Here is a 25,806-nt window from a genome sequence, read left to right as displayed (position 1 = left end):
ACAAGCAAGCGGGAGAATGTGCAAAATTTAAAAAGGAGGGCCGGTGCAGAGATTCTCAACTGGAAGCTCAGAGCTGTGTGGCAGACGTCACAAACATTATTATGTGTTTCTCTCAGGCAAATAAAGTATAAAAACGATATGGGAACATGAAAGCTATGTATTTCCACACATAGTGAAAGGAGGATTTTTGTTATGCGGTGGGCTCCATGGCGGGCAGGCAGACCAAGGGGAAGCAAATGATGCGCGAAGGCATGTGCTTGCGGTTTTCCCAATGCTGGAGAATGACCTGCGTCCTGCGGGATGGAGGAGCCATCCGTCAGCCTCCACAAGCGGCAGCCGCAGCACAAGCAAAGACGAAGTCCAAGTACTCGTTCCAACGGGCCTAATGTTCATTGGAAGGTGTGCAAAAGGCTCGCTATCAGCAGCTTCTGTCCGGATTCTATCCTTGATTCTTTCCATTCAGTGCAAGGCATCAGTAAAGTAAGGATCATAGCAATAAAACAAATTTGTGATAACTATTTCATAATTACGTTATCAGCGTTACATCAGTGTATAATGTACTTATAAATAATAGTATTTTCAAATAAATATATAAATAAAGTAACTTGACCACTTGGACTTGGTTATTTGTATTTGGTTTGGTTTGTTGTGTTGTGGTTGATTTGGTTATTTTCTTGTATTTTATAAGTGTTTTATTATATAAGTTGCGTGCATGCTGAAAAAGAGGTGGCACCCCTGATAACGGGCTAAAAAAAGGGTATCGAACATCCCTAAAAGATTCTGAATGAAAATGAAAAATGAATGAATGATTTTTTCTTCCATTCCACTCCAACTCTAAAAGGAGGAGCAGTTACTGACTATGGCCACAGAGAGGCGATAAAGAGCTTGGAATACTGAACTACAACAGGCGCTTATTGCCGGCCAGTCTATCTCAAGAAACGCATATGGACCGAGTTAACGCACTGAACCATAAATTATCATACAGCATTTGGATACCTTCCCTTTTATGGAGCGACGTAGCCTTGGAAAATATATGGATCCTCAACTTGAAGGCGGTCTTGAAATTACCACATGGGAACCACGCAAGCTCTCTCTGTCTCTCCCTCTATAACTATCCGACGTCTCTCACCCTCCGTGAGAGTCACTTGGTGACGACGTAGCAGTTTGCAGGGCTCCCCCTTCCCTTTTAACGCGCAGAGATAACCAGCTGCAAAGAAAGCGAACAACCCAAGCAAGAACTTGACAAGAACTACGTGATGGATGCAAGTGTAGGCGCCATTTTCGGGGAATTCTAGGGCATATAACTTTTTTTTTTTTATCAGTAGATGCGAGTTGAGTGAAGAATTATGGATTTGTTAGCGCCAAACGAGACGTCCGGCGAGTGTGCAACGGCGCGCGTTTATGTGGCGCACGACGGGAGCGCGGACGCTTCAAACCGCAGCTGCGGCAACATCTCCATGGTGCTTACACCTCGCGGCGTGCGACCAAAGGGTGAGAAAACACATCGAAGTCGGGTGGGGGGAAATTAAGAGAACCTACGTGGCGAGGTGACGTCACGATTTCAAACGAAACCCTCGGTTCTTTTTTTTTTCTCGCCACTGTTGACGCGCAACTCTCTCAAACTCAGTTAAAAACAGCAATACTCTAATTTCATTTACACTCAGCAGACACAACATGGAACCACTTGCACAGAATGAGACCCAATACAAGACTATGGTTGAATTTTGTTTGTCATCGAGGTATTATTTTCAAATATTAATATTGAATCATACAGAGCTTTCTCTATTTTGGGGGCTTACACTGAAGTAAAAAAGGAATAGAGTGAATCAATATGACGCATTTGACTAAAAACACAATAGGGGAATCTAAAAACCTCTCAGATGGGGCCAATGAAAGTTGAACAACATATTGATATATTGCAATCACTCATAATAATATGGCTGGCTGCTAGCGCACAAATATTTTGAATATTATTATACTGGCCTAATTTCTGAGAGGAACACACAGCCTCCTGTTTCTTCACATCACTAAAACAGCTGCATTTCATTTGCTCCAGTCTTACTTTGCATTGAATTTGTTTTTTATATACAGGCCTACATATATATTAAGTATTATTTGTAGTGAATTTATTTATGTATGTTCTTGAATTAATAGATTTCTGACATTTTGGATAACATTTAAAAACTTATTTTTAATATATATATATATATATATATATATATATATATATATATTTTTTTTTATTTTGCATTGAAAACAATATATGTGTGAGACAAATTCTGGTGGTTGGTGAACGAGTACAATGCTGAGGAATTGTTACCCTCCACGGCCTCAAAAAGCCTAATTCAATATCATGCAGTACGCAGTTCCATTATTTCGAAGCCCTAATTGTCGCCTCTGCATGAGGCTTACAAGCTGCAAATGAAACCTGGCTGCTGAAGGAGATTTAGCTGATCAGCTGACCTCACATCTGGACTGTGACATAGTCACCTCTATGCATTGGCGAACCATTTACCCATCAGGGGCAATTTTAGCTTTTTATTACCCCAGGAAAAAATAAATAATCCAATGGTCAAACTAGTGGAGGGGCATGGTGGGTTAGCGATTGGCCCTTCTGCAATGTTCTGGGTTAAAATCTTGACTTGCACTTTTCTCGTGCATTTTCGTGTTCTACCCATGCTTGTGTGGGTTTTCTTAGATTCTTAGAAAACTTAGATTCGTTGAAGACTGAATTGAATAATTGTCTATATGTGCTCTGCTATTAACAGGAGACCAGTACACTAGTGAAGTAGTAGCAGTGTGGCGTGAAAAAAAAATGCTCTCATCATGTATCATTATTTTTTTTTTTGTTTTATTTTTTTGGTCTTGTCAAATCAGATAGGTCGTAAAATGCATAGATTTCAACCCCCTGCTTCACAAAATAAGCAGTCTTGTGATACAAAACAAAATGGAGCATATTCTGCAAATCCGCTTCTTCATTAACCAAACCATGCTATTTTGGTCCACCTCTTTAACTTGGCCCTCCTTATTTATCTGTTGATTAAGTGTGTGCATGTGTCATGGCACAAAATGACGTTCTTCCATTAGGAGTGTCGACAAAGACAATACATTTTCTCATCAGCGCTTTATGTTGTTCAAACTACTGATGCCATTCTCAAACCTGTCACACTTGTTCTTCACTCGCCCGACGTATTCAGTTTTCACCCCTTATAGGATGTCTCATTTGACGGTGGACAGGAGTTGCAATGCATTCTGTACAGGCTGCCTGCCAATCACAGCACTTTAAAGTCCCCAATCAACTTAAGTGTATTGTTGGCATGCCAAGCACATGTCACAATCCACAGGATTGTATGTTGGTATGTTGTCTCGCATACAGGTAGAGCTGTATGGGTGCATGGTGATCACAAAGCAGCGTGACACACTTCATCTTCAGGGTATGTCAGCATATCCAACAGGTGGCGTTGAAGTGGGAAAACCACAATTGAGGACATAAAATTTCCTCCTCCTGAATACAGATGTTCTTTGATTGACCATCTGTCTAACTGGACTCATTTACAATCGGCAATCCATGCCATGCTCAAGGACACTTGCTAACTAAAGTCTGCTCTGTTTTGACTGGTATAGGCGTTCTGTACTGTGCTCAATCATTGCACACTTCCGAGGACTCGGCACGGTTGGGATTAGGTTATCCGTACCATGGCCAAGTACATTCCATATCTAAAGTTTCTTGTTCATGTCACGATGAAGCACACTTGATACCAAGAGCCTGTTATTGTTGCTCAAAACATGCTCAAAAATAACAGAGAGCACAAGTGTGGTTTGGTTTCAATCAGTGATGGGCACACCCTATTTTGCGAGTCCGTCCTCCGTTCGCGACATGAGGACCCTGAGGAGGTTTCTTCATTCCTGCAGGAACTCGCACAAGACAAGCGCCACATTTTGATATTTCACGTGGGCATCGGGGAGGTACCTGACCCGGTTAGGGACGATTAAAGTGACGGACGAAAACCCACTTCCGTCCTTGCTTAGTCTGTCCTTTTTAAAAAAAAAAAATTCTCATCCTCCGTCCCCAAAATGAACGTCCGACCAGGACGGACGGATGGACCGTCCATCTCTGGTTTTAATAGCGTACCTGTCGGTAGAGGTGGACTTGGACACTTGTAACAGCTAATCTGTTGCATGCTCAAGTACACTTGATATCGTAAATCCACATTGTTCTGATTTTTGGTTCTGTACAGTTCAAGCACACTTGATTCTTAAAGTCTGATGTTGGTCGAGCCATGCTTGAGAACACTTAATTTCTAAGATCTTTTGTCACTCTAAAACAGCAGTAATGGGCATCCCCCGGACTACATTGCTCAGGTGTCTTTCTATACAGGCCTGGCTGGTTTTAAAGAGTTTAAGTTGAAATGACAATAAAATAGAGTTTATGGCTTTTGGTAGCACAGTTGGGAACGTCGTGGTAGAGCTTGAATCCTTGGCCACTCTGAATAAGGTGCAATGTTGGAGGCTGATCTGAAATTCGAGTGCCATATCAGGGGAGCTGTTAAGTCCAGCTTTCATCAGTTGAGGCAGCTGGCCAAAGTTGAGCCTCGAATTGGCAACTGTAGTCCATGGTATTGACACACCTGGCTGGATTAATACAACGGGCTCTCTATGTGGGGGTTAGTGCATCTTCCATTATCCATCCATCATCGGTTCCGGTTCTCCTCACAAGGGCGGCAGGGGTCCTGGTGCCTATCCCTGAACTGGTTGCCAGCCAATCGCAGGGCACACAAAGACAAACAACCATCCGTGCTCACACTCACACCTGGTGGCAATTTAGAGTGTTCAATCAACCTACCGAGTATGATTTTTTTGGGGAGGTGGGAAGAAACCGAAGTACCCGGAGAAAATCCACGCAGGTACGGGGAGAACATGCAAACTCCACACAGGAAGGCCGGAGCCGGAATCGATCCCATGACCTCCGCACTGTGAGGCCGTCGTGCTAACCAGTCGGGCCACCGGAAATTGGATCGGACTGTTCTTTTTTTTTTTCGACAAGAACAGCATGATGTACCACTTTGGTCTCAGCGAGACTAGAAAAGGCGAACTCGAGCTCTTCATGTACAGCACAAAAGATAATCTTTACCTACAAAAAACCCCACTGAAAATCGGAATAATTTTCTCCTTAGTTTAAACGATTCATACAGTACTTAAGCATAATAAAACCACATCAACTATGCTAATATTTTTTAACCGCGATGGCAACAATAAAATAGCAGTGAATTTTCTTTGTAACCACAGATTTTTTTAGGACAGTTATAACAACTCTCAATTGGCAGTGAATATCTACCTAATAAAATATCCAGTGAGTGTTTGACACTAAATAACCCCCCCCCCCAAACCGTATTCCCTCAGGCACTATACTGTGCCTGCATAAAAGAAGTCAAGAGAATATCAGACCCAACACAGCTGCTTTCAGCATCACCGCGCTAACAGTCACCCCCCGAAATGATGCCCCACCGACTCACAGCCACCAACCTCTCCCCCTACCTCTTTTCTTGCTCCATTGGACACATGGTCGGCATTTATGGAGCTCACTGAGGTGAGGTGCAATCAAAATTAGCATTGTGACACATGCATTCATCCCCATACCTGTGAAAATACAGCATATTTCCAACCACCAATAAGTTGTCATGGAGCACATTTAAAAACATGTCACTTCTGTCTCTTATCAGGGAATTTAGTGACTCACCTCACTGTTCCTATATTTAGCTACCTGACAGTCAAACTTCTAGACAAAAGCAGGTTGCAGGTGTTTTGAAGGCACACACCCAACAGCCACAAAAAACATAATTTCATACTCCGGCTGTTGTGCAGACAGCAACTCAAGTGGCTTGGCTGGATCGCTGTCTTGTTGAGTGCAAATGAGCGAGAAGGTCTTTAGCGAGTCAATGAAAATGTTGATGAGCTATCCAGGATGTGGGCTGATTGCAATTCATCATGCATCAACAGGAGGGCATTACTTGGGTGATGAGAAAGGGGGGGAAACTAAATGGCGTGCCGAAAAACTTACTTTCACACCACTGACCTGAAAAGCTTCAATTTCATGCAATTCCTGTGCCATTATCAGCTACGCGCCTTTGTCATGACGTACATGAGTGATGGCACCCAACATTCGGTATAAAACAGTTTATAGTTTGCAGAGAAATTTTCGAGTGGATGCTGTTAGTGTTTGAATTTTTAATCATCGTAGATATTGGACCTTAGCTCAATGGTTTTTGTGTACTGCCCCGGTAAGAGAGATGGCGGAACTAGCAGAGCAAGGCGAATCATTTGTGAAACTTCCCTTTTTTTTTTTTTTTTTAAACAATTTAATTTATCTTGATGTTATTTTTAACCTTAATGTGGTAAACGGAGTATGTAATTATATTAAACGATGTGGGAATCATATTTTATGGTATTTTAACATATTACGCTATAAATATACAGTAGACAATAATAATCATGTTTATGGAGTTTGTCAATTACTTGTTCAGCTTCTACTGTAGTTACTCTGCCCTAATAATAACACAAATAAGAGTGAACATTTTGGTCATGATTATCGTGATATGACATTTATATCCAGTTCAAGAACTGAAATAACACTGAGAGGTATTCGTTGAAATATGCTGACAAAAGTAGGTGCAGTTTGCACTTTTGTGTAATTGCACTGCATGTGGGGCACCTCTAATAAACAAAGTCTTGAGTTTACATACCATGGAAGCAGGTTGAACTAGTATGTACTGTATGTATGAATAACGTGAGATGTTAGCATAGCAAGCTAGCTGCTGCTCACTTGTTCAGTGTTTTACATTTCATTAATGGTTCACTTCTTTTCACACTTTTGTCAGTTAGAAAAAAAAAAGCACGCGGAGGCTTTTCATCATATCGTTGTCATTCAATTGTTTGAGTATGCAAAGAAAACAGAGGATTATTTTTCCCATTTGCTTGACTGTTAATAACATTAAAATTGTACAAGTTTGAGCAAGCGTAAGTGCCGTTTTCTATTAGAGGTGTGGCGCGAGAAGGGCCATTGTTTTAAGAGTCTGACGTCGGGAAGAGGTTTCTAGCATCCTCCATTAACTGTTGTGGATTGCAGTTGATCTTAGTGACACAGCTGAGGTGACATTTGCGATGCCGGATAAGACACTCACGTTGACATTTACCAATATCTCCGCCTTAGAGGCGCAAGGGCAGAGTTTTTTTTCTTCCACGGTGGCATGAGCAAAACCGGAATAGAAAGTGTCGTGCTGCATACATACCCGACAGGCGAGGAGAGAATAATTCATAGTCCATAAAATGTCAGATTTGTTGAATGAGAAAAGCAGATTAAAAGTTAAATATTCATGGACAGACAATGAACTCTATTATGAACTCAGTCACCAGTTAACTGCGCGTCTAATAAAAGCCTCTGCCTGCGATTAATCTTGGTTTCCATGCAAAAAAAGAAAAGTAGATGTTGTTGAATGTTTTTTCCTATACTGGTGGGCCACTCATAAATAAATCGGGCAAAAGAACATAAAACAAACAGCTACATATGAACAACTAACCATCCATCATCTTCACCACTCATCCCATTCATGGTTGCGGGTCACTGGAGTCAATCCCCACTGACTGCGCAAGAGCCGTAGTACACAAGACTGGTTGTCAGCTATACACAGGGCAAAGGCAACAGATTAAAATCATCCATCCATCCATTATCTGTACCGCTTCTCACACTCGCAGGGGAGCTGGAGCCGATCCCAGCTGTCTCCGGGGCGATTTAGAGTGTCCAATCAACCTGTCATGCATGTTTTTTGGAATGTGGGAGGAAACCGGAGTACCCGGAGGAAACCCGCGCAACATCCAAACTCCACACAGGAATGACCGTAGTCGGAATCGAACCCACGACCTCTGCACCGTGAGGCCATCGTTCTATCCAGTCGTCCGCTGTGCCGCCTCAACTGATTCAAATCATTTGAATAATTAACCCTGGATTTTGGTTCATTTTATATATGCTTTTGGAATGTGGGAGGAAGCCATGCAAAGGGTAGGGAATGCATTTGTTGTGTTGCCCCATAAAAAATGAAAGACAATTGGTCCAGAGGATGGTTTACGTGATCCCAAACATTCACCAGACACTTTATTATAGCTGCACCATCGGATGTATTTTTAAAATATGCATTCCAGAGAAATAATTGGGATAAGTTGGTTATCTTATTCAGCTCAGGCAAAGCAGTGCTCTGAATGACAGTGCCGTTATACACCCCTGCAAACTACAACCACAACAATAGACACGTTGGTTGTGTAAAATCCTCTCTCTTTGTTGCATTTGCAATAATCCTATAATACGTTCACCAAATGTGACCCAAAAAAAATGCAGGAACTGCTAAACACATTCTACTTGGAATTAGTACTGTCACTGTGTTCCACAGCCAAACAGCAGTTTGTTAATTTGAGGAAATTAAAGCAAGAACTGCAGTCAAACATGGGCCACATGCCAACATCATTATGCTTAAACGGTCTTGTGCTTGTCGTCCGTTGTTATATTTGCACAGTAAAGACGAGAAAAACATGACCCAATGAATGCAGCAGATAAAAAAATAAGTGATTTATTCTACCATCTTTGAGCAGAGGAGCGATTGAGAATTTCCTGAGCCACCTTTTAATGTAAATGTGCTGAGAGAGTTATCAACAGCCAGGCGGCACACAGGGAAGCTAATTGTCTTCGATTAGGCAGAAGCCCGGGCAGCATATTCTGTTCAGCATGGCAGAAAGAGAACCTAATGAAGGAACATCTTTTCTATCCAATCACCTGCCGGCACATTTTTCATTCTGCTCGAGCACGCAGAAAAAAAGAAAGGATCTCTAAACGCGCTTTTAGTTTCTGCCGTCCACCAACTTGATTTCGAAGTGGCACCCTTATGTTCCGCCAGCACATAATTACTAAGGGACATAATGGGACAATGCGATCTAATACAAATACTTAAAGATAATAAAAATGACTGTTAGGCCCATTCCGAGTTCAATCGAAAATTTACTAGCTGAGAGTTAAGAAACGGGGAGTCTTTCTAACAGTTTGTCCCTTAGGCTGAATTTTTGATACATTGCTTTTATTAACTCTCATTAGCTGAGACTAAACCGGTCCAGGGTGTACCCCGCCTACTGCCAGAAGACAGCTGGGATAGGCTCCAGGAGCCCCGCGACCCTTGCGAGGAGAAGGGGCTTATAAAACAGATGGATGGAGATGAGACTAGACGTGGCAAGTCAACGTATAAGAGACTGGCGCAAGATGAAAAGGTTCAATTGTAGCGATGGACTCAATCCATCACGATGCCGGGAAGTGAGAGACATCAATTGTCCCGCCTCCCACTGTGTCAAGCAAGTTGATTGACAGGAGCGGGAAAGAAGCAGCACGATTCAAACAAACGTGAAAAAAACACGTGAGTAAGAGTGAGGTAATTTATCGAATCTGGAAAAAATGTTGGTTGTCAAACGATAAGTCAATTTATTAATTATGTCATCACCCTCCTATTTTAAAATCAAATGCAATAGCTGGAGGCCTACTGAGGTGTTTTCACAGCTCAACCTGGACTTTGATGCTTTTTGATAAGCAAGCTGCGCAGCTCAAGCCATCTGTGGATTTCACATACTATTTGCATCCCATGTGGTCCACAGAAGTAAATATGAACATTATTCAGTGTGTGTGTGTATGGCTGCTAATGCCCACAAGGAACAATTTTGAGAGGGCAAATCAGTTTCTGAAAATAAATCAATGAGGGTGTAATTACCTCTCAATCTTAACGAACATGACACTCATGTTGAACGAGTCTACTAAGGCTCAAACTCGTTTAATTTCCCCTTCTTAATAAATGGTGCAGGACAGTCAGCGAGTCCCCAAAAAATAAATAATAGAAAACAGATCCATGCAAGTATCCCAAGAATGGATATAAAAGCTTGACAGATAAACAGGACACAAACAAGAATATTTTCTGTGTATTCCGGCTCAAGCACTTTTGGTTGCGCATACTGCTTTACATTCTGTAGCCGACATATGCTTCACCCCCCTCTCACTGCGGCTCGATACACTTGGGTGCCTCTAAGCCCCACAAAGTAGCAGCGGTTGGTTACCTTCTGGAGAAACAAGTGTTGGATGAAAAGCAGGGGGTGAAGTGAAGATAACAGTGAGCAGAGAACTATTGGACATTAACCGGACACGCTGGTGAAGCTGCTACTGGCTGTGGCCAAAGAGACGCAGGTCTTGCATGGGGCAACACAAAGAGAACCCACATGAATTGATTGATTAGTTCGTGTTTTCTGTGACATTTCAAACTGAACAAATTTCTTGCTTGTAACCAAACACGATAATCTGCAGTAAAGCAAATCATTTAGCAGTGAGGAGAGCAGAATGCAAAAATACTTCAATTAATAGAATACAAGCTAAAAAACAAAACAAAAACAAAAAAAACAAAACAATTAATAGAACAATCAACTCAATTATTGTATTTTCCGGCCTATAAGGGGCACCCGTATAAAAGCCGCAGCAGCTGTTTTTGAACAGACCCAAGAGAAAATAATAAATCAATAAAAATCAACATTTATTTAGCGTATTTTCTGAACTATAGAGCGCCCCCACTGGTGAAAGAAAAAGCCACAGAAAAGCTGCACCGTTGCATAAGCTGCACGGTTCAAAATCTAGGAAAAAAGTAGCGGTTTATAGTCCGGAAAATACGGTAGGTAGAAATTTGCCTTCTGAAAAACATTTTTCTGTGTCTGCATGAATATTAATTCACACAAGTTTGTCTTTTTGAGTTGAACTACTGAAATTATTAATTAGCTGCTCAAAGATATATCACAGATATATTGCCAGCTACTTGGAGGGCACATATGAACTAACCATTCACACCCCATCTCACCAATGGACAAATTTGAGTAATTTAATTTAATTTAAAAAATTATTTAATCACACACACACACACACACACACACGCACCCCCACACACACACTTATGCATACTAAGGTCTGTTCGGATTAATAACGACAGAGAAAGAAACAACTGAATTCAGCAATCAAAAAGATCTCCACATTAACATCCTACCTGTGTGTGTGTGTGTATTTGTCTCCGTCAGATGACGACCACACGCTGATGATCGTGCTCTACTCGCTCATCTTCTTCTTGAGCGTGTTCGGAAACCTGCTGATCATCGTGGTGCTGACGGTCAACAAGCGCATGCGGACCGTCACCAACACCTTCCTGCTATCGCTGGCCGTCAGCGACCTGATGATGGCCATATTCTGTATGCCCTTCACCCTCATCCCCAGAATCCTCAAGGACTTCATCTTTGGCGCAGTCATGTGCAAGATTGTGGCCTACCTCATGGGTGAGACGAGACAAGGGAACAGAGGAAAAGATGATTAAAAAAAAAACATTATACAGTTTGGAGAAATATTTATTTGATCCACTGCTTAAGTTATTAGTTCGTTTTTCTTTTTTTTTGCAATTATAGTGAAAAAAAAAGCACTATACAAAAAATGGCTCACCTGTTCTCAGAATTGATATCTTCCCTCTCAGTCTGACGAGACTGCAAAAGATGCAAGGGACAAGATTAGAGACCTGGGCACAGAAATTGACAACTGCAGCATTATTCAAAAGTGACCCTCAGTTACCCTCCGTTTGGAGGAGCTCCATGCAAAATGTTGCATCATGTAGTGAAGGTGATGGATGTTGAGATAGATGAGGAAGCAGCCCCAGAGCACACGGCAGGAACCTGAGAAGGATTGGAAAGGAGATAACGCGTTGAAATCTTGCAGTGCACCGAAGAACAAAAATGCGCAGGCCTGTCTTAGATTTTGTTTACTTTATATTCTCAGGGCGACAGAATCGGCTGTCAACTGTCCAAAAAAAAAAAAACATTACGGCCGTGCTGCAGATGATAGAAGAATGGAAACCTGAGCAAGAAAAACAGCGCACGATGGAAACATAAAAACCATGACCTTAATAAACTGAACATCTATATGACTCCGAAAAAGCTTGGGAGTGCTTTGGTCGGATGACATTCGAGTTAAGCAATCTGGCATCAACTCGGCCTGTTGTGTAGGGAGGATGAAAACAATCAATATGACCCTGAGGACGCCATCCCGTCAGTCAAGGCGGTGGAAATGTTGAGGAGCCAAAGAACGTTTCCCCATCCACCATTGTAAAATCTTATAGATTTGTGTTCTGGTATGACGATAGCTCAAAACATGCCGGCAAGGCAACAAAGGTGTGGCTAATGAAGAAGTGTTATTATATTATCGTCGAGCAGCTTAGTCAGTCCCCTCCCAATAGAAAACCTGAAGAGGGAGCCGAAGTGTCGAATTGCCAAGGCTTTCGAGATATAACATCTTTGTGAGAAACCTTCCAAATTCAGCAGGGAATCAAATAATTACGTCTCCCCGTGTATACAATTATGTCATAACTGCTGATATAAGGATTGTGATCGATACAATTTTTGTGTTGCACCACAAAAGATCGTTGAGCCGAGTCGGTGAATATTTAGAATAAAAAGTTGTGCCTCTGCCATCGGACAATGAAAGAAACTATCTTGGGGCAGAGTTGGATTTGACAACACAGTTCACCTCTGACTCACAGACCCAAACAAACATTCACAGTTTGCATTTTGGAGCGCGCGAATAAGAGAGGTAAAGAGTAATTTCCCGTCTGGCCTTGTCAGGAGGGAAAAGGCAGATGGGATCAGTGTCTGAGGCCAACATGATTTCCTCTTCTACAGATATCCATCCCTGCCTCTCCACCTCACATATGTTGTTGTAAACACACTACCGCGTTGCTGGTTTTGTTCTCACTTGGATTGCAGATATAACTAGTGGGCTTTTGTTATTTTCTTTCACAATGGACCAAAACTCAAGCGTACTGATAAGCAGCAGTGGATGCTGCTGAGCGTTTTTAAATAAGGTTTTGTGTTTTCACAGGTATATCAGTCAACATCTCTACGTTTAGTCTGGTTGCCATAGCGATTGAGCGCTACAGCGCCATCTGTAACCCTCTGAAGTCTCGGGTGTGGCAGACTCGTTCCCATGCTTACCGGGTAATTGCCGCGACGTGGCTGATGGCGCTCATCATCATGATCCCGTATCCGGTGGTGAGTCACCTGGAATCCTTCCCGCGCGCCGATAACACCACTGCCCACCAGTGTCGTCACAAGTGGCCCATTGCCGTAGCCAAGCAGTCCTGGTAAGTCCAGCTGGAAAAATCAACAAAAATTAATTTCTTGCGTTATTACAGACACATGGAAGCAGGTAGGATGTTGATAAATAAACACGAAAATAAGAAATTGTGTTTGCATCATCGGATGCTATGAAGGACCAAAACTGCCAAAATGAAAAATAAATTGATAAAAGTGAAAATACAAATGAATGTAAAAAATATATATGAAAGTAAGAACAACAAAAATATATAGTACAAAATAAAAGTAAAAATATATACAAAAATTAAAAAAAATAAATTAAACTTTAAATTAAACGGCAAAATAAATGTGGAAATAAATGCAAAAATAGATAAATAAAATTAAATATCAATTTAGTTATATTTTATTTTTTCAATAATATTTTTCAATATTCGTTTTTATTTTCACTTCTATTTATTTTTTTTATTTTTGCTGATCTCTGGTGCATAATACAGACGGCTTGACAAATTCTGTTTTATGCACCAGATATCTTTGACTGAAAAGCAACAGACCCGTTATGTGGTACTCGAAAAGCGTATCTAGTGCCAGTCGCCAATGTCTCTAAGGTCCTGGCCCGGCATAGCGAATGTTTTCAGAATCAATCGTGTTTAAAAAAGCTAGGAAATGATACAAAAACAGCACAAAAAAAAAAAAAATCTGTAAAAAGAAATATGAGGCAAAAACTACGCACCGAACATGACACATGCAGACTAAAACGAAACGGTCGAACCGAACAATTTGGACAGTTTTCAAAAAAACGTCCTACACGTAGATAAGCAAAGTACTAATATTTTAGGATGTTTGCGTTAACTGTTGAAGGTGGACTGTATCAGGAAGGATATCTTGCATAAAAAAACTGTGCCAAACATACCGTACGAGTTACTTTCTGTGGCGACCCTAGACTGACACTTTCAATTAAGGTTAAGAAAATATGTATGCATTGAAGTACTACATCTCAGTTGCTTCTTAGTTGGCCGTTAACTCATTAAGCACACAAAATTTTAAAATGCTAGATGACTGAAATAAATCTTGCAATACTAGCAAGAAGGCAATCATCAATGAAAAGAGGTTTAAAGTAGAAAATGTTCACAGAGCACAAAAAAAAGCAGTACAAGAAATTTGAGTCTCTGATTTTAAATTGAGCGTGAGTACTCATTTCTTGTCAGGCTGTCATCTTTGTTTGGATTTCAAAATGGAAGAAACTCACTTTGGGAAAGATGTCAATATTTGGAGCAGATAACATTTTTATCAAGATTGTTCAGATGTGCCCTCAAGAATGCTTTCACTCAGGCGTAAATATTCCATGTTCACTGACCAATCCAATTCGCACCTCCATTACTTCAGCGCCACAATAAAATGCATGCGAGGTTCTGACATTTTTTAGGGTACCAGCGTGTAGAGTCTTCAACTTGCACAGCCTTGAACTCTCGGTCACATGTGTGGAAATTGCATTCATCCTCTCCTTGTGCCTTTCAGGTACGTTCTGCTGCTGCTTATACTATTCGCCATTCCTGGTGTGGTGATGAGTGTGGCCTATGGACTCATCTCCCGGGAGCTTTACAGAGGGATCCAATTTGAGATGGGCCACAAAAAGGGCTCTTCAGGTGACACACACACACAAAGCTTGAAATAGAGAATATGTTATTTTCCCTGGAGGCAATTTGACTGTGACTTGGCAGAGCAACATGTCCAATAAGTCCATGTCCAAAAAGTTGCCTCACCATCGCCTTATATTACCATGACAACCAATAAAAAAATATATGCTCTAGTGAGTAATATCAGTCGCAAAAGGTACACCTGAACGGAACAAACAAGCTGTGTAGCTCTTCGAAGCATGAATGAAAATTTACACAACATTCCGTGGCGATCAATTTGAATTAATCATGAGAGACCATCAGCAACTCGATTGGTGCAAGTTTATACACAATTAATGAGGAGAGCATACAAAAATATTAATGATATTTATGACCACAGACACAGCCTGTTTCTTCAAAAAAAAAAACAACTAAAAATTAAATTAAAATAAACAAGAATAAACACATTGTTAAATGAGTACCTCGGCGACAGTCACTGACCAAAATTATCTTTGGAACGTCTGATGCTGTCATGGATCTCATTTCATCAGCAATTCCCCTGCTTGATTTTTGTCGAGATGAATCAAATTGTGACTGTAATGATTTCATTAGCAGCATCGCTGTTATGTGGCGTGGGTGACGAGGTACTATATGTAACCGTCAGTGTACTTACAAGAGGGTCTGGGATTGAGAGTAGACTCGAGGAGGATGTCAGAGGATGGAATTGGCTGGCAGCTGCAGGCATGGACGTCGCCATCTGCTTGGCCTCTCATGGAAAGTGGTTGTCTGAAAAAGAGACTAGCAGATATTAAAAAAAAATAAATAAATGGCTGAAAAAAGTCTAAGTGGAAATCCGATAAAAGGGATAAAATGTTCCTGGGAGATTTTAGGAGACGTTAATGGAAAATGAGGCAAATTTAATAATCCATTAACTATATTCTGGGTACTTTTATTGGAGTAAAAGTGGAGCCTCCTAAGTAAGACATAAAAAACAATTTCCAACAATTTTTTTTTAGAACTATTTTAACATCATTAAAGTAAGATGTTTTGCTGGTCTACCATAGCTTCTGAAGCGGCACGTTTATTTTATTTTATTTATTTATTTTTTACATTAATATCCAATTGGCAAAATCCATTTATCTACTAAATTTGACCTGGACACCCTTCCGTCTTCATCCCTCTGTTCTCATTCATAAACTAAGCACCTCCTTAAGTGTTCCTCCTCGTCCTTTTAAAGCACTTCCATCCTTACTTTTCACCAGTGCACCCTCCCTCCTCCCCCCAAAATAAGGCTCTTTGAATGACATGGTGGGAGAGAGGCTAACGGCAGAAGTTTCCTAATTCCTGCTTGGTGGCATACAACACAGCCAGCTTTCTCAACTAGCTGGGTATCTTGGAAGTGGATTGAATTGTGTCAAACAAGCTAGCATTTAGCTGCTAACACACGGAAGACCCAGTTAGGCCCGATTACAGAGACGGACAAAAAACTAATTTCCGTCCTTGTGTCGTACGTCCCCAAAATGGACGTTAGTCCGGGAAAGTTGGACGGATGGCGCCGTCCCTGTGATGGAATGTCCAACTCTGACATCTGCATTGCTAAGGTAGGGTAAGAACCATTTTAGAATCTTTGGTTATTAAAAGCGGCATGATGAACTTGTGGTTAGCACATCTGCCTCAGAGTTCTGTGTCATGTGTGACTTCTGGGTACTACTGCTTCCTCCCACAATCCAAAAACATTGGTTCAATAAAAAAATTAAATTGTCCACAGGTGTGTGTTTCTCTATTTTGACTCGCTACCAGTGCAGGGTGCACCCTAACTCTTCACTAAAATTACATTGAACCGTCTCCAGAGTGTAATGGAAAACTTGACCGGTGAATGGATGATGAGCATGAAATATTTTCTATGATGTTATCAATGGGAACTTTTTGTGGTTGCAAAAGCCAAAATAATGAAAACATCACACAAGTCTGAAAGATGCTGAAGTCTGGTTTGCTATCATACATCAGGGTTTGTTTGTGTTTAGGTTCAAATCTGACTTTGTTCCGCATTTGGCTGCATTAAGACTTTGCATGTCCATTGTCTCCAATCAAATATTTCATTGGATCAATCATTTGTCATTTCCCCGTTGCAAATGGTTACGAGAATGAATCCGCGCATTTTTTCATCTGAGAACTGTGGGAAGAAAATAAAAATAGTCACAATGCTGCAGGGTAGTGCGCAATTTAGTCTAGTCTAGTGGTCTTAGTCACGGGCAAACATAATCAAATATGTTTTCGCACTGAGGAGCTTTGGTGGTAACCAGGGTAACTGAAGGCAGATATTCTAGAACAAAAGAATAGGAACATTCAAGACATTTACTTTGTCTGCATTAAAGATATAAAATAATGGCTGCTTCTTCGAGATTGTGGAATCAATCTTGTCATTTTTCACCGGTAGGAACCACTATAGGTTGTCAATTATGACCTTGTGTGGTGATTCTGAATCATTTGATCATTTCCCCCTTTGGTTCTAAATTATGTTTCCTGTTTGTCTCGATTCCCTGTCTTTCATCTGATTATTGGTTCTGCCTGTGTCTTGTCAGCTTTACCCGCCACCTGTGTCTAGTAGACTTATGAAACCAGAATTCATCCTCTGAATCGCTTATCCCGCTTCGACTAATGTGCGCGGAAGTAACCTGTGAACTGCGCCATTCATGGCCAGAGTAAAGTGGATAACTACACCAGATTGTGCACAGCAATCTTTGATGGCTCGTTACGGTCTTGTGTATACTGTAAATAGCCAGTAATAATCAGATTTGTACTTTGACGTGAGCGTCCTCTGACACACTACATCGAGTGATTTTCATAATAATTAGCTTTTCATCATTTTATTTTATTTCCCTCACAAGAATGAATCGTGCGTAAAGAAAGCTCAACTCTCTTTCTTCGCTGCCCAACAGGTGTGAAGAACGGCTTGACTTCAACAGCGTCATGTGGCAGTGATGACGGTGATGGCTGCTACGTCAATGTCCAGCGTCCCTACTCATTGGAAATGTCCGCAATGTCCGCCTCGGTCAAGACGCCCAAAGCAGACCGGCCACGCAGCAACACGTCGGGGGCCAAGCTGGAGGCCAAGAAGCGAGTCATCCGCATGTTGGTGGTAATCGTGGTCCTCTTCTTTCTGTGCTGGATGCCGTTGTACTGCGCAAACACGTGGAGAGCTTTTGACGAAAATTCGGCCAATAAAGCGCTCTTCGGCAAACCCATTGCTTTTATCCATTTGCTGAGCTACACCTCCGCCTGCGTCAACCCCATCATCTACTGCTTCATGAACACCCGTTTCCGGAAGGCGCTGTTCTCTACGTTCTCCTGCTGCCTCGTCCCTTGCCGTCGCCACCGCCGCCGCGGGCTGAGAGACAACGAGGAGGACGTTATGGCCATGGGACCCTCCATGTCTAAGTTTAGTTACACAACAGTCAGCACCATGGGAACCTGCTGAGGCAAATGGAGGCGATCCCTGTCGGGAAGAGACTGTTACCTGCGCAACACGCTATACAACATCTGCTTTGTTCGGACCGAGATGAAAACAGTTGGCATAATGTAGCAACATAGGTTAAATACATCATTGTGAGAAAATAAATAGGGGTATTAAAAAAGTTCACTGGCTCAATATATATGTATATATAACACACAAAAACAGAAAGCCTTAAATCAGGGATGTCCAAACTACAGCTCTCCCTTTTTTGCAGCCCATGGCATGTCCTAAAATTAATTGATGACTACACTTGTATTATAAATAGCTTAGATTTGCAAAAACTAATAATCATTTCTATTTCCAGCACCCCCCCACAAAATAAAGATAATTCAAAATAATTCCATGCAAAAAGAATCAATTTCAAATTGTTTGCTTAACTTTCTGCTCAATGTCAAGGACAGTTTAGTAACGCTTTAGTTCTGAATGTGGAGACTGGGGCGGATCAAATTAGGTGGGATGAAGGGCCGCAGGTCACCCCAAATTCCTAAAAATCCTTTTTTTTTTTTTCTTTTTTTTAACCACCAAGTTGCTTTTGGGAAATCTCTCTTTGCCCCCTCATATTATTGAGCATATCCTTACCTACACTGATGTGTTACTGTAAATAAATTAAGGGTGAAAAATGTCAAAGCAACCCTTACATCCTTCTATTTTCCTGTATACACTCCCTCGGAAGAAAAACTTTGGAAACCCTTTTGTTAAACAATGACAATTACAAGTGTAGTAAATAATTTATGAAATATAATATTGAAATATTTTGCGTCACCTATTTATATAGAGATGATTGTTGTCAATGATAATTCAGCTGCCTTGTGCAATAAGTGCCTGCTTGTTGTTATTGTTCTTGTCAGTGCAACGTCATGGCAGTACTCGGACTGGAGACGTGTTGATGTAGATTGAAAAGATGAAGATACTAGAAATCCTAAGAAATGGAATCTGGCGCTGTGGTCTGAAGAGATCAAATTCAGCAAGTGATACAATTCAATCAAGTTGCTTTTAGTCAGGAATCGGGGGACGAATCATATTAGATTAGTTAAGTGTTAAGAAAAACAACATTTAATTGCAGATTATAAAGTGATTCAAATGTATACAGTGGTATCCCATTCAATAAATAACTGGAAGTGTGTAGATATTGGAATATTGAATAGACAAAAACAAATAGAGAAATTATGATCGATTTACCTTAGATGATCATGTTCTACTTCCAGACAACAAACGAGTTGAGTGAATCAACAGCGCCTCTGCTGGTTGCCTCCATGTAGTGCGCTCCATTTTCCCCTAATGGCTTCAAGGCGCGATTAATCACCAATTACTTTCACAAACTCCACAGAATTCTTGATTAGTAGAATATGAGGCACATCCCTAATTGCAATCGTGTAATCTAATCATCATCGGATAGGAGTTGCTCTCTCGTGTGTCAAAGTCTCGGCACTGATGATGAAAATAATTGCTGGCCAATTTGTAATTACTTTAATTTCTTAATCTTCTCCCGAGTAATTGATGATCCAATTATTGAAAATTTTGGGGATGACCTCCTCTTTAAATACTCTAAATACTATATACTCGAATTATTAAATAACATTTATTAACTCGAAACTGCCTTCACAGTACAAAATCGTTCTGGACATGCAGTAAAAAAAAAAAAATTTCACCATAGAAAACTGCGGCTTATTGCCTGGTGAAGCTTGTATATCAATTTCTTTATTGTTTTTTCCCCCCAAAAAGCATTACTGCAGCTTATATACGGGTGCATCATATAGTCCAGGAATAATGTTTTTCATGTCATTATTAATAATTAATGATATTCATTTTAGTGAAGACACTGGTCAATGATTTCTAACAATAACTCTCTGCCAGAGTTTACATTTTGAACTGATCACTTCTACAATATTCCTAGAAAATCACAATGTCCCATCGCTGGTGAGCTACTTTGAAAACAGGCCCGTGGGCTGCTCATGTGTTACTTGATGACTTCCTGGTACCCGTGAGCACCACATTGGTGACCTCTGATAATCAGTTTTTTTTTTTTCAGTTTTCAGGTTGGAAGCTGCCTTCCATATTTAACATCGGCACCGAACCGAGGGCATCATGTAATTCCTTGTAATTAAGTTCAGGCACTTTTCAAAGACTCCACCTCCCTGCAGAACTAACATCCAAGTCTCATCATCACCGCCAGGCTTCTACTAGTATAATGTCGGACGAATAACATGACTTTCATTGTTAGTGGTGATGCATGTCGATGACTCCATTGTGATTGGCAGAAGTATAAACCACTTATTAAATGAATAACAGGTTATAATGGCATTCTTATCCAAGATCCATTGTGTGTGCATGCGTCTGAATACCATTGGGCATATAGAAATTTCTAAGAATGCAATATCGACTGTGTTTATGAGTGACACTCGCAAAGCTTTTTTTCCTTTGGCAGAATAATTTCCCCGCGGTGTCACAACGGTTGCGTGATGTCTACACACACCCCGGCTCATCCACTTGCCACTCGCACTGACATCATCTTATTAAATTTGTTGTGGCAAAAAGGTGCCAATCATTTTGCTTCGAGTGCAATTCATACCGAGGATACTGTACTCGTATGTGACATGCAAGTGATGAATTGTGATTGATATGGTTTAGTCACTAGCAGAGGTCTAGCAGTGCAGAGGTCGCGGATTCGATTCCGGCTCCGGCCTTCCTGTGTGGAGATTGCATGTTCTGCCCGTGCCTGTGTGGGTTTTCTCCGGGAACTAAGGTTTCCTCGCACATTCCAAAGACGTGCATGGCAGATTGATTGAACATTCTAAATTGTCCTTAGGTGTGAGCGCGAGAGCGGATGGTTGTCTGTCTTTGTGTGCCCTGCGATTGGCTTATGAGAAGCGGAACAGATGGATAGATGGTTTAGTCAACATTATGAGACACATCGTGTGAAAAGTGATTTTGACTAGATTGCTTTTTGAAAGTGCATGTACCTCTAACATGAGCAGAAAATATAATCCAAGTTTATTACATTAAATATTGGCACATGTATGGTGTAATGTGAAAGTAAGTAAAAGTTGACATTTTTTTGTCACGTTTTGCAAATTACATTCCAGATAAAGAACATTGCGACCAAACCCCAAATTGTAGCTGGGGAGCGCACCAGCACACCCGCGACCCCAATGTAGGATAAGCGATATAGATAGATATATAAATAGATGGATGGATGCTCTTCTCACACTAATAATCGGTCATGTTTGGCCGTAGCAATAAGTTGGCCTTTACGGAGTGGCAAGTCCTCACTCAGTCTTGTCATTATTATGCCTTCGGTACAACCCGCCCCTCGTCCCAGAAAGCGGCTATCAGGTGATTGATTTGTCACTCCACCAACCCCCAAGCTTTTGCTCACCATGCTTGATGAGGGCAATTGTTCCTTTTAACGTTGTTTGTGCCCCTTTCTTGGAATGACTCGATGCGGTGCGGAACGTGTCACTGACAAATGGAACAGGTGCTGTTTGGGGCAATGTTGCAAGAGAATGATAAAGATGCTTTGTGCAAGCAGTGCTCAGGAAGAGCTGAGGGCAAAAATAAGTTTGCAGTCTGGACGGGGTTTTAATTCTGATATCGGTGGAATGAAAAAAAACAAAAAACCTTGAACTTAATTCCCCTTAGTGCATGCGGCATTGAAAGAGTTTATGGTTTGAGGTCCTCGTGCAAATTGTGTCGTGTTTGAACAGCCAAACGTTATGAATTCTTTTTGGCTCATCATTTAAAAGCAATTTCAGGAAGCAAATCTGGTTTGAATAATATAATGCTTGGAGCAATGTCGGAGAAAAAAAAAAAAAGCAGGAACCAGGGTTCAGTCAAGCCTAAATAATGTTTTGCCGTAGAAAATGAAAACACATGGTTATTTCGGCTTAACTCATACATCGCTTTGTCATCTTTTTAACCGTCGAGGAAAAATATAATCTCAAAAAGCCAAAAAGCAGAACATCTATGATTTGAGCCATCTGCTTAAAATATTACATTTATAATCCATGGTTGTTGACACTTCAAAACTGCTCTCAATCGTCTTACCTGGATAACAAAATAAATGACTAAAACAATGTGACAGCGATTGGTTGAACTTTTCAGAGCTTTGAGTCACTCACTCACTCGTCTCGAATACAAAAATTCAATGATGACGGTGAAGTCTCAAGTCATGAAGGACACTTAGCAAATACTTTTTCTAAATGATGGTATTATACAACACATTTTCTTTGGTCGTCTGGCTACGTACAAGAGAACATAGGTAATTTCATCAAAAAAAGGTCAACATTTGCATAAAGCAGAGGACAGCGACTGCTTTGCGTAGTCAACTCCACAAATTTAGATGACATTCAGAGTACTAGATTTGTTTACATTTTTTTAGGTAACAGATATGGGTGAAGAATTATTCATCAATGTCCTATTTTGTCTCAGAAAATGGACGGTGGATATTTGGGGCCAGTGAGGAGGTATCCGTACTTATGTACACAATATTTCACTCATGTGGTGTGTCATAATACTCTGGTAGACAATGAAGATTAAAGGTCCTCTTTTATGAGCCTCACGCATTCAAGCTTTATTTAAATGTACAGACGGTCTCTGCGAGGCGCATTTCGGATTAGTGCAACAGGCTTGCAGCAAATGTCAACATGAATACACGGGAACACGAGAGCTTTTTTATGCACGGCTAATGTGCATTCCTGTGTGTTTCTTATAAGAAATATGGTGCAGCTTTAGATTGAAATTCGCCTGGAAGGGTAAAATAATGCATTTTCTTGTTTTGTGACGCTGTGCAAAGGAAATGTTTTAGTGGTACGTCTGATGGTGTGCCATGCTTCCAAGCAGCTTGTTGGTGCCGATGGCTAAAAGTAGGCTGAAGAACTAGGGAAGCATACAAGGGCACTCTTATGTCCACTTGAATTGTCCCGCTTGCCAGGCCACCCTTGCATTAAATGTCGCTTGATTGTAAGATATCAGTATTTTCTGTAATCCCTAAATGTATTTATATGGGTCTGTGTTGTTTGGGACCAAATGGCAAATTCGCTTCAGGCTTTGACTTGACATCACATCATGGTAACACAGCAGAGATTAATGTGATGTGTTGTCTTTTCTGGACCAAAGTGACATTGTAAAAAGTGTGCTTTGTTGTGACATCTGTCTACAAATGCTCAAATCATCTTTGTGCAAGCCTTATGTGTATACTTGTGTTTTAGATTGTAATCTGAATTATCATCTGAGGTTTCATGGAGGAGGTACAACATGTCTACCTCGGTCAACGGAGTAAGGAAAGGGAAAGCCTCAACTAACTGTATTCAACATATGGAATGTGTGTGTAATGAAGTCTTTTTTTCCCTCTGCTGCTGCTTGTTGGTGTAATGTTTGAAATAAAGTCACATTAAACTATCAACTACCGTTTTACTCCACATTTTTTCATCTATTTAGTATGAGTAAAATGGGATTTTGTTATTTTGTCAGATTTTATTTAATGGGATCGTTTTTCCGCTTTAAGTATATTTCTCTGAGTATAACGTACTATGTTTTTCCTGCATGTCATTCCAAAAGCAATATTTTTGGGCCTACTCCAGTCATAATATTGGGCAGCATAAGACACAGTGCAACTAAGCACCCCATCTAGTGGGGAATGATGATATTGCAACTTAAAACTTAAAAAAAAAAAAAGCGGGGGATAAGGATAACAAAACAGCAAAACAGCAAAAAAAAAAAAAACAAAAAAAAAACCCAGCCTTTTTTGGTTGTACACCCCAAACAATCTACAGTGCTGCTAAACTTCCAATAGACAGAATTTTTTTCATGAAAAAAATGGAGGTTTGCTCCTGCAACAGAAATCCCCAGACAAAGAAAATAAAACAAACATTTTTTATATAGATATTGAGAAAATTCTAGAAAAACAAATCTGAGAATGGTCCCAATATTCGTGGGTCCAATCTCGGCGAGGAAATTCCCCCCCTTATTTTGGGGTTGACGATTAATCCAGGGGCCACTCCGTGTGATCACGGGCCTCCAGTTGCTCATCCCTGATGTAGGTCTTAGAAAAGCAATGTCTCGGCGGTTTGGATTCGATGAGTGATTTTGGCTCGGATTGCCTCAAACCATTAAAACAAACAAAGTCTTAACGACAAATCAAATCAAATACTCAACTATTATGCCGGAATATAAATGGTCACATCATCGGCTAAAAGCGAAAGCTCTCTATAGAGCGGACTTTCAACACCTAAATTCAACAAAGCTGTTCACACCATTCCAAATTTCTTGGAAACTCCTGCATACCTTGTCAATTCCAACTCATCAGCCATTCAGAAAGGATTACGGTCAACATTGAATATCCCACATTTAAAATCATAATCCTTTGTCAAAATAAAAACTATAACGTCAAAAGAGTGGCACAAAAGAACTGGCTAATGGAACGGATTGAAAAGGAGTTGGCGCCATTAGTCTGACCTTCCAGTGACAAGCTGACACGTGTTTGACATTGTAATTGTGACAGATAAGAGTGACCATGAAGAGGTAATCGTCTTCAAGTGCCGCATATCATTTAGATGCTAAGCTCGAGCATAATGGATGACTATTGATTAAAGTCTGTGCTTGCTATCAATATTAAAGCTCTGATGGGCATTCGAGCTGCCTCTACGCACTCGGCATGGGCGAGTGTTCAGCCCAAATCGATGTGGCATTTCGTCATCCCTACAACGGAATCATGTGCGACAAACGCTTTCCCTCGCAAGTAAATTAAGCAATTGTTTTAAATTGTGCTGCTGTCAGTCACATTGCTTTTAGTGACAAAAAGCAATGTGGAACCTCGATGCTGTAAGGGTTTTCAGGCTTTTGGAAAATGACTTGTTTGGCAAACGCCACGCAAACTGAATTCATGAAGATTGCTTCGACTCTCGCCGTCATTCAGCGTGACTGACAACATCGTCACGTCCGCGTTGAAAGGCAGACAATGCATGTCAGACTGCAGAGAAGCAAGCTGTTCCACTTGTCCTCTCTTTTGTTGTTAGGCTAATCTACAGCACGGAACTGAATGGTCGGTGATGTATAATTGGGCCGAGGCTTAGACGGATGGAAGTAATATTACATTCGCGGCGGTGACTGTTTTTGAGACTGTATTGATAATCGATAATTTAAACGGCACATTGTGAAAGCAACTTTGATCATAACGTCGAGCACGATATATATTGCCCAAACGGAATGATCTACAAAGAGTTTGGCCAAGTCAAGGAATCGCTTATTGTCATGTGAAAGAATAGCCACTTACTGCGCAACTTCATCTTTTCTCGTCTTATGATTGTCGTCGCTTTGGAAAAAAATTGCTGCTAAATGCATTTAATGCTAATAGCTGAAATGAGGTAATTATTTATTTTGACTTCCAATTTTTGCACATTTGACACACATTGTATTTTCAATTGGCAGAAGTGACAAAATGGCCAAAAAGAGATTGCTTTTCCTGATTAACTCATATTCCATAAATGCAATATT

At 40.8% G+C, this 25,806-nt stretch overlaps 1 protein-coding gene across 1 annotated transcript; it reads left to right on the top strand.

Moving 5' to 3' along the window:
- The first annotated feature begins 934 nt into the window (after nucleotides 1-934).
- On the top strand, nucleotides 935-23,709 carry cckbrb (cholecystokinin B receptor b). The gene is made up of 5 exons (XM_088315345.1): nucleotides 935-1,491; nucleotides 11,134-11,385; nucleotides 12,974-13,235; nucleotides 14,704-14,831; nucleotides 17,741-23,709. Exons 1-5 carry the CDS (start codon nucleotides 1,347-1,349, stop codon nucleotides 18,277-18,279), a joined length of 1,326 nt encoding a protein of 441 aa, XP_088171471.1. The 5' UTR covers nucleotides 935-1,346; the 3' UTR covers nucleotides 18,280-23,709.
- The last annotated feature ends 2,097 nt before the right edge of the window (nucleotides 23,710-25,806 follow it).

Source organism: Idiotropiscis lumnitzeri, chromosome 14 (genome assembly GCF_059441095.1).
Source record: "Idiotropiscis lumnitzeri isolate Australia: NSW breed Sydney's pygmy pipehorse chromosome 14, RoL_Ilum_1.0, whole genome shotgun sequence".
Classification (NCBI taxonomy): domain Eukaryota; kingdom Metazoa; phylum Chordata; class Actinopteri; order Syngnathiformes; family Syngnathidae; genus Idiotropiscis; species Idiotropiscis lumnitzeri.
This window is presented reverse-complemented; position numbering and strand designations above follow the sequence as displayed.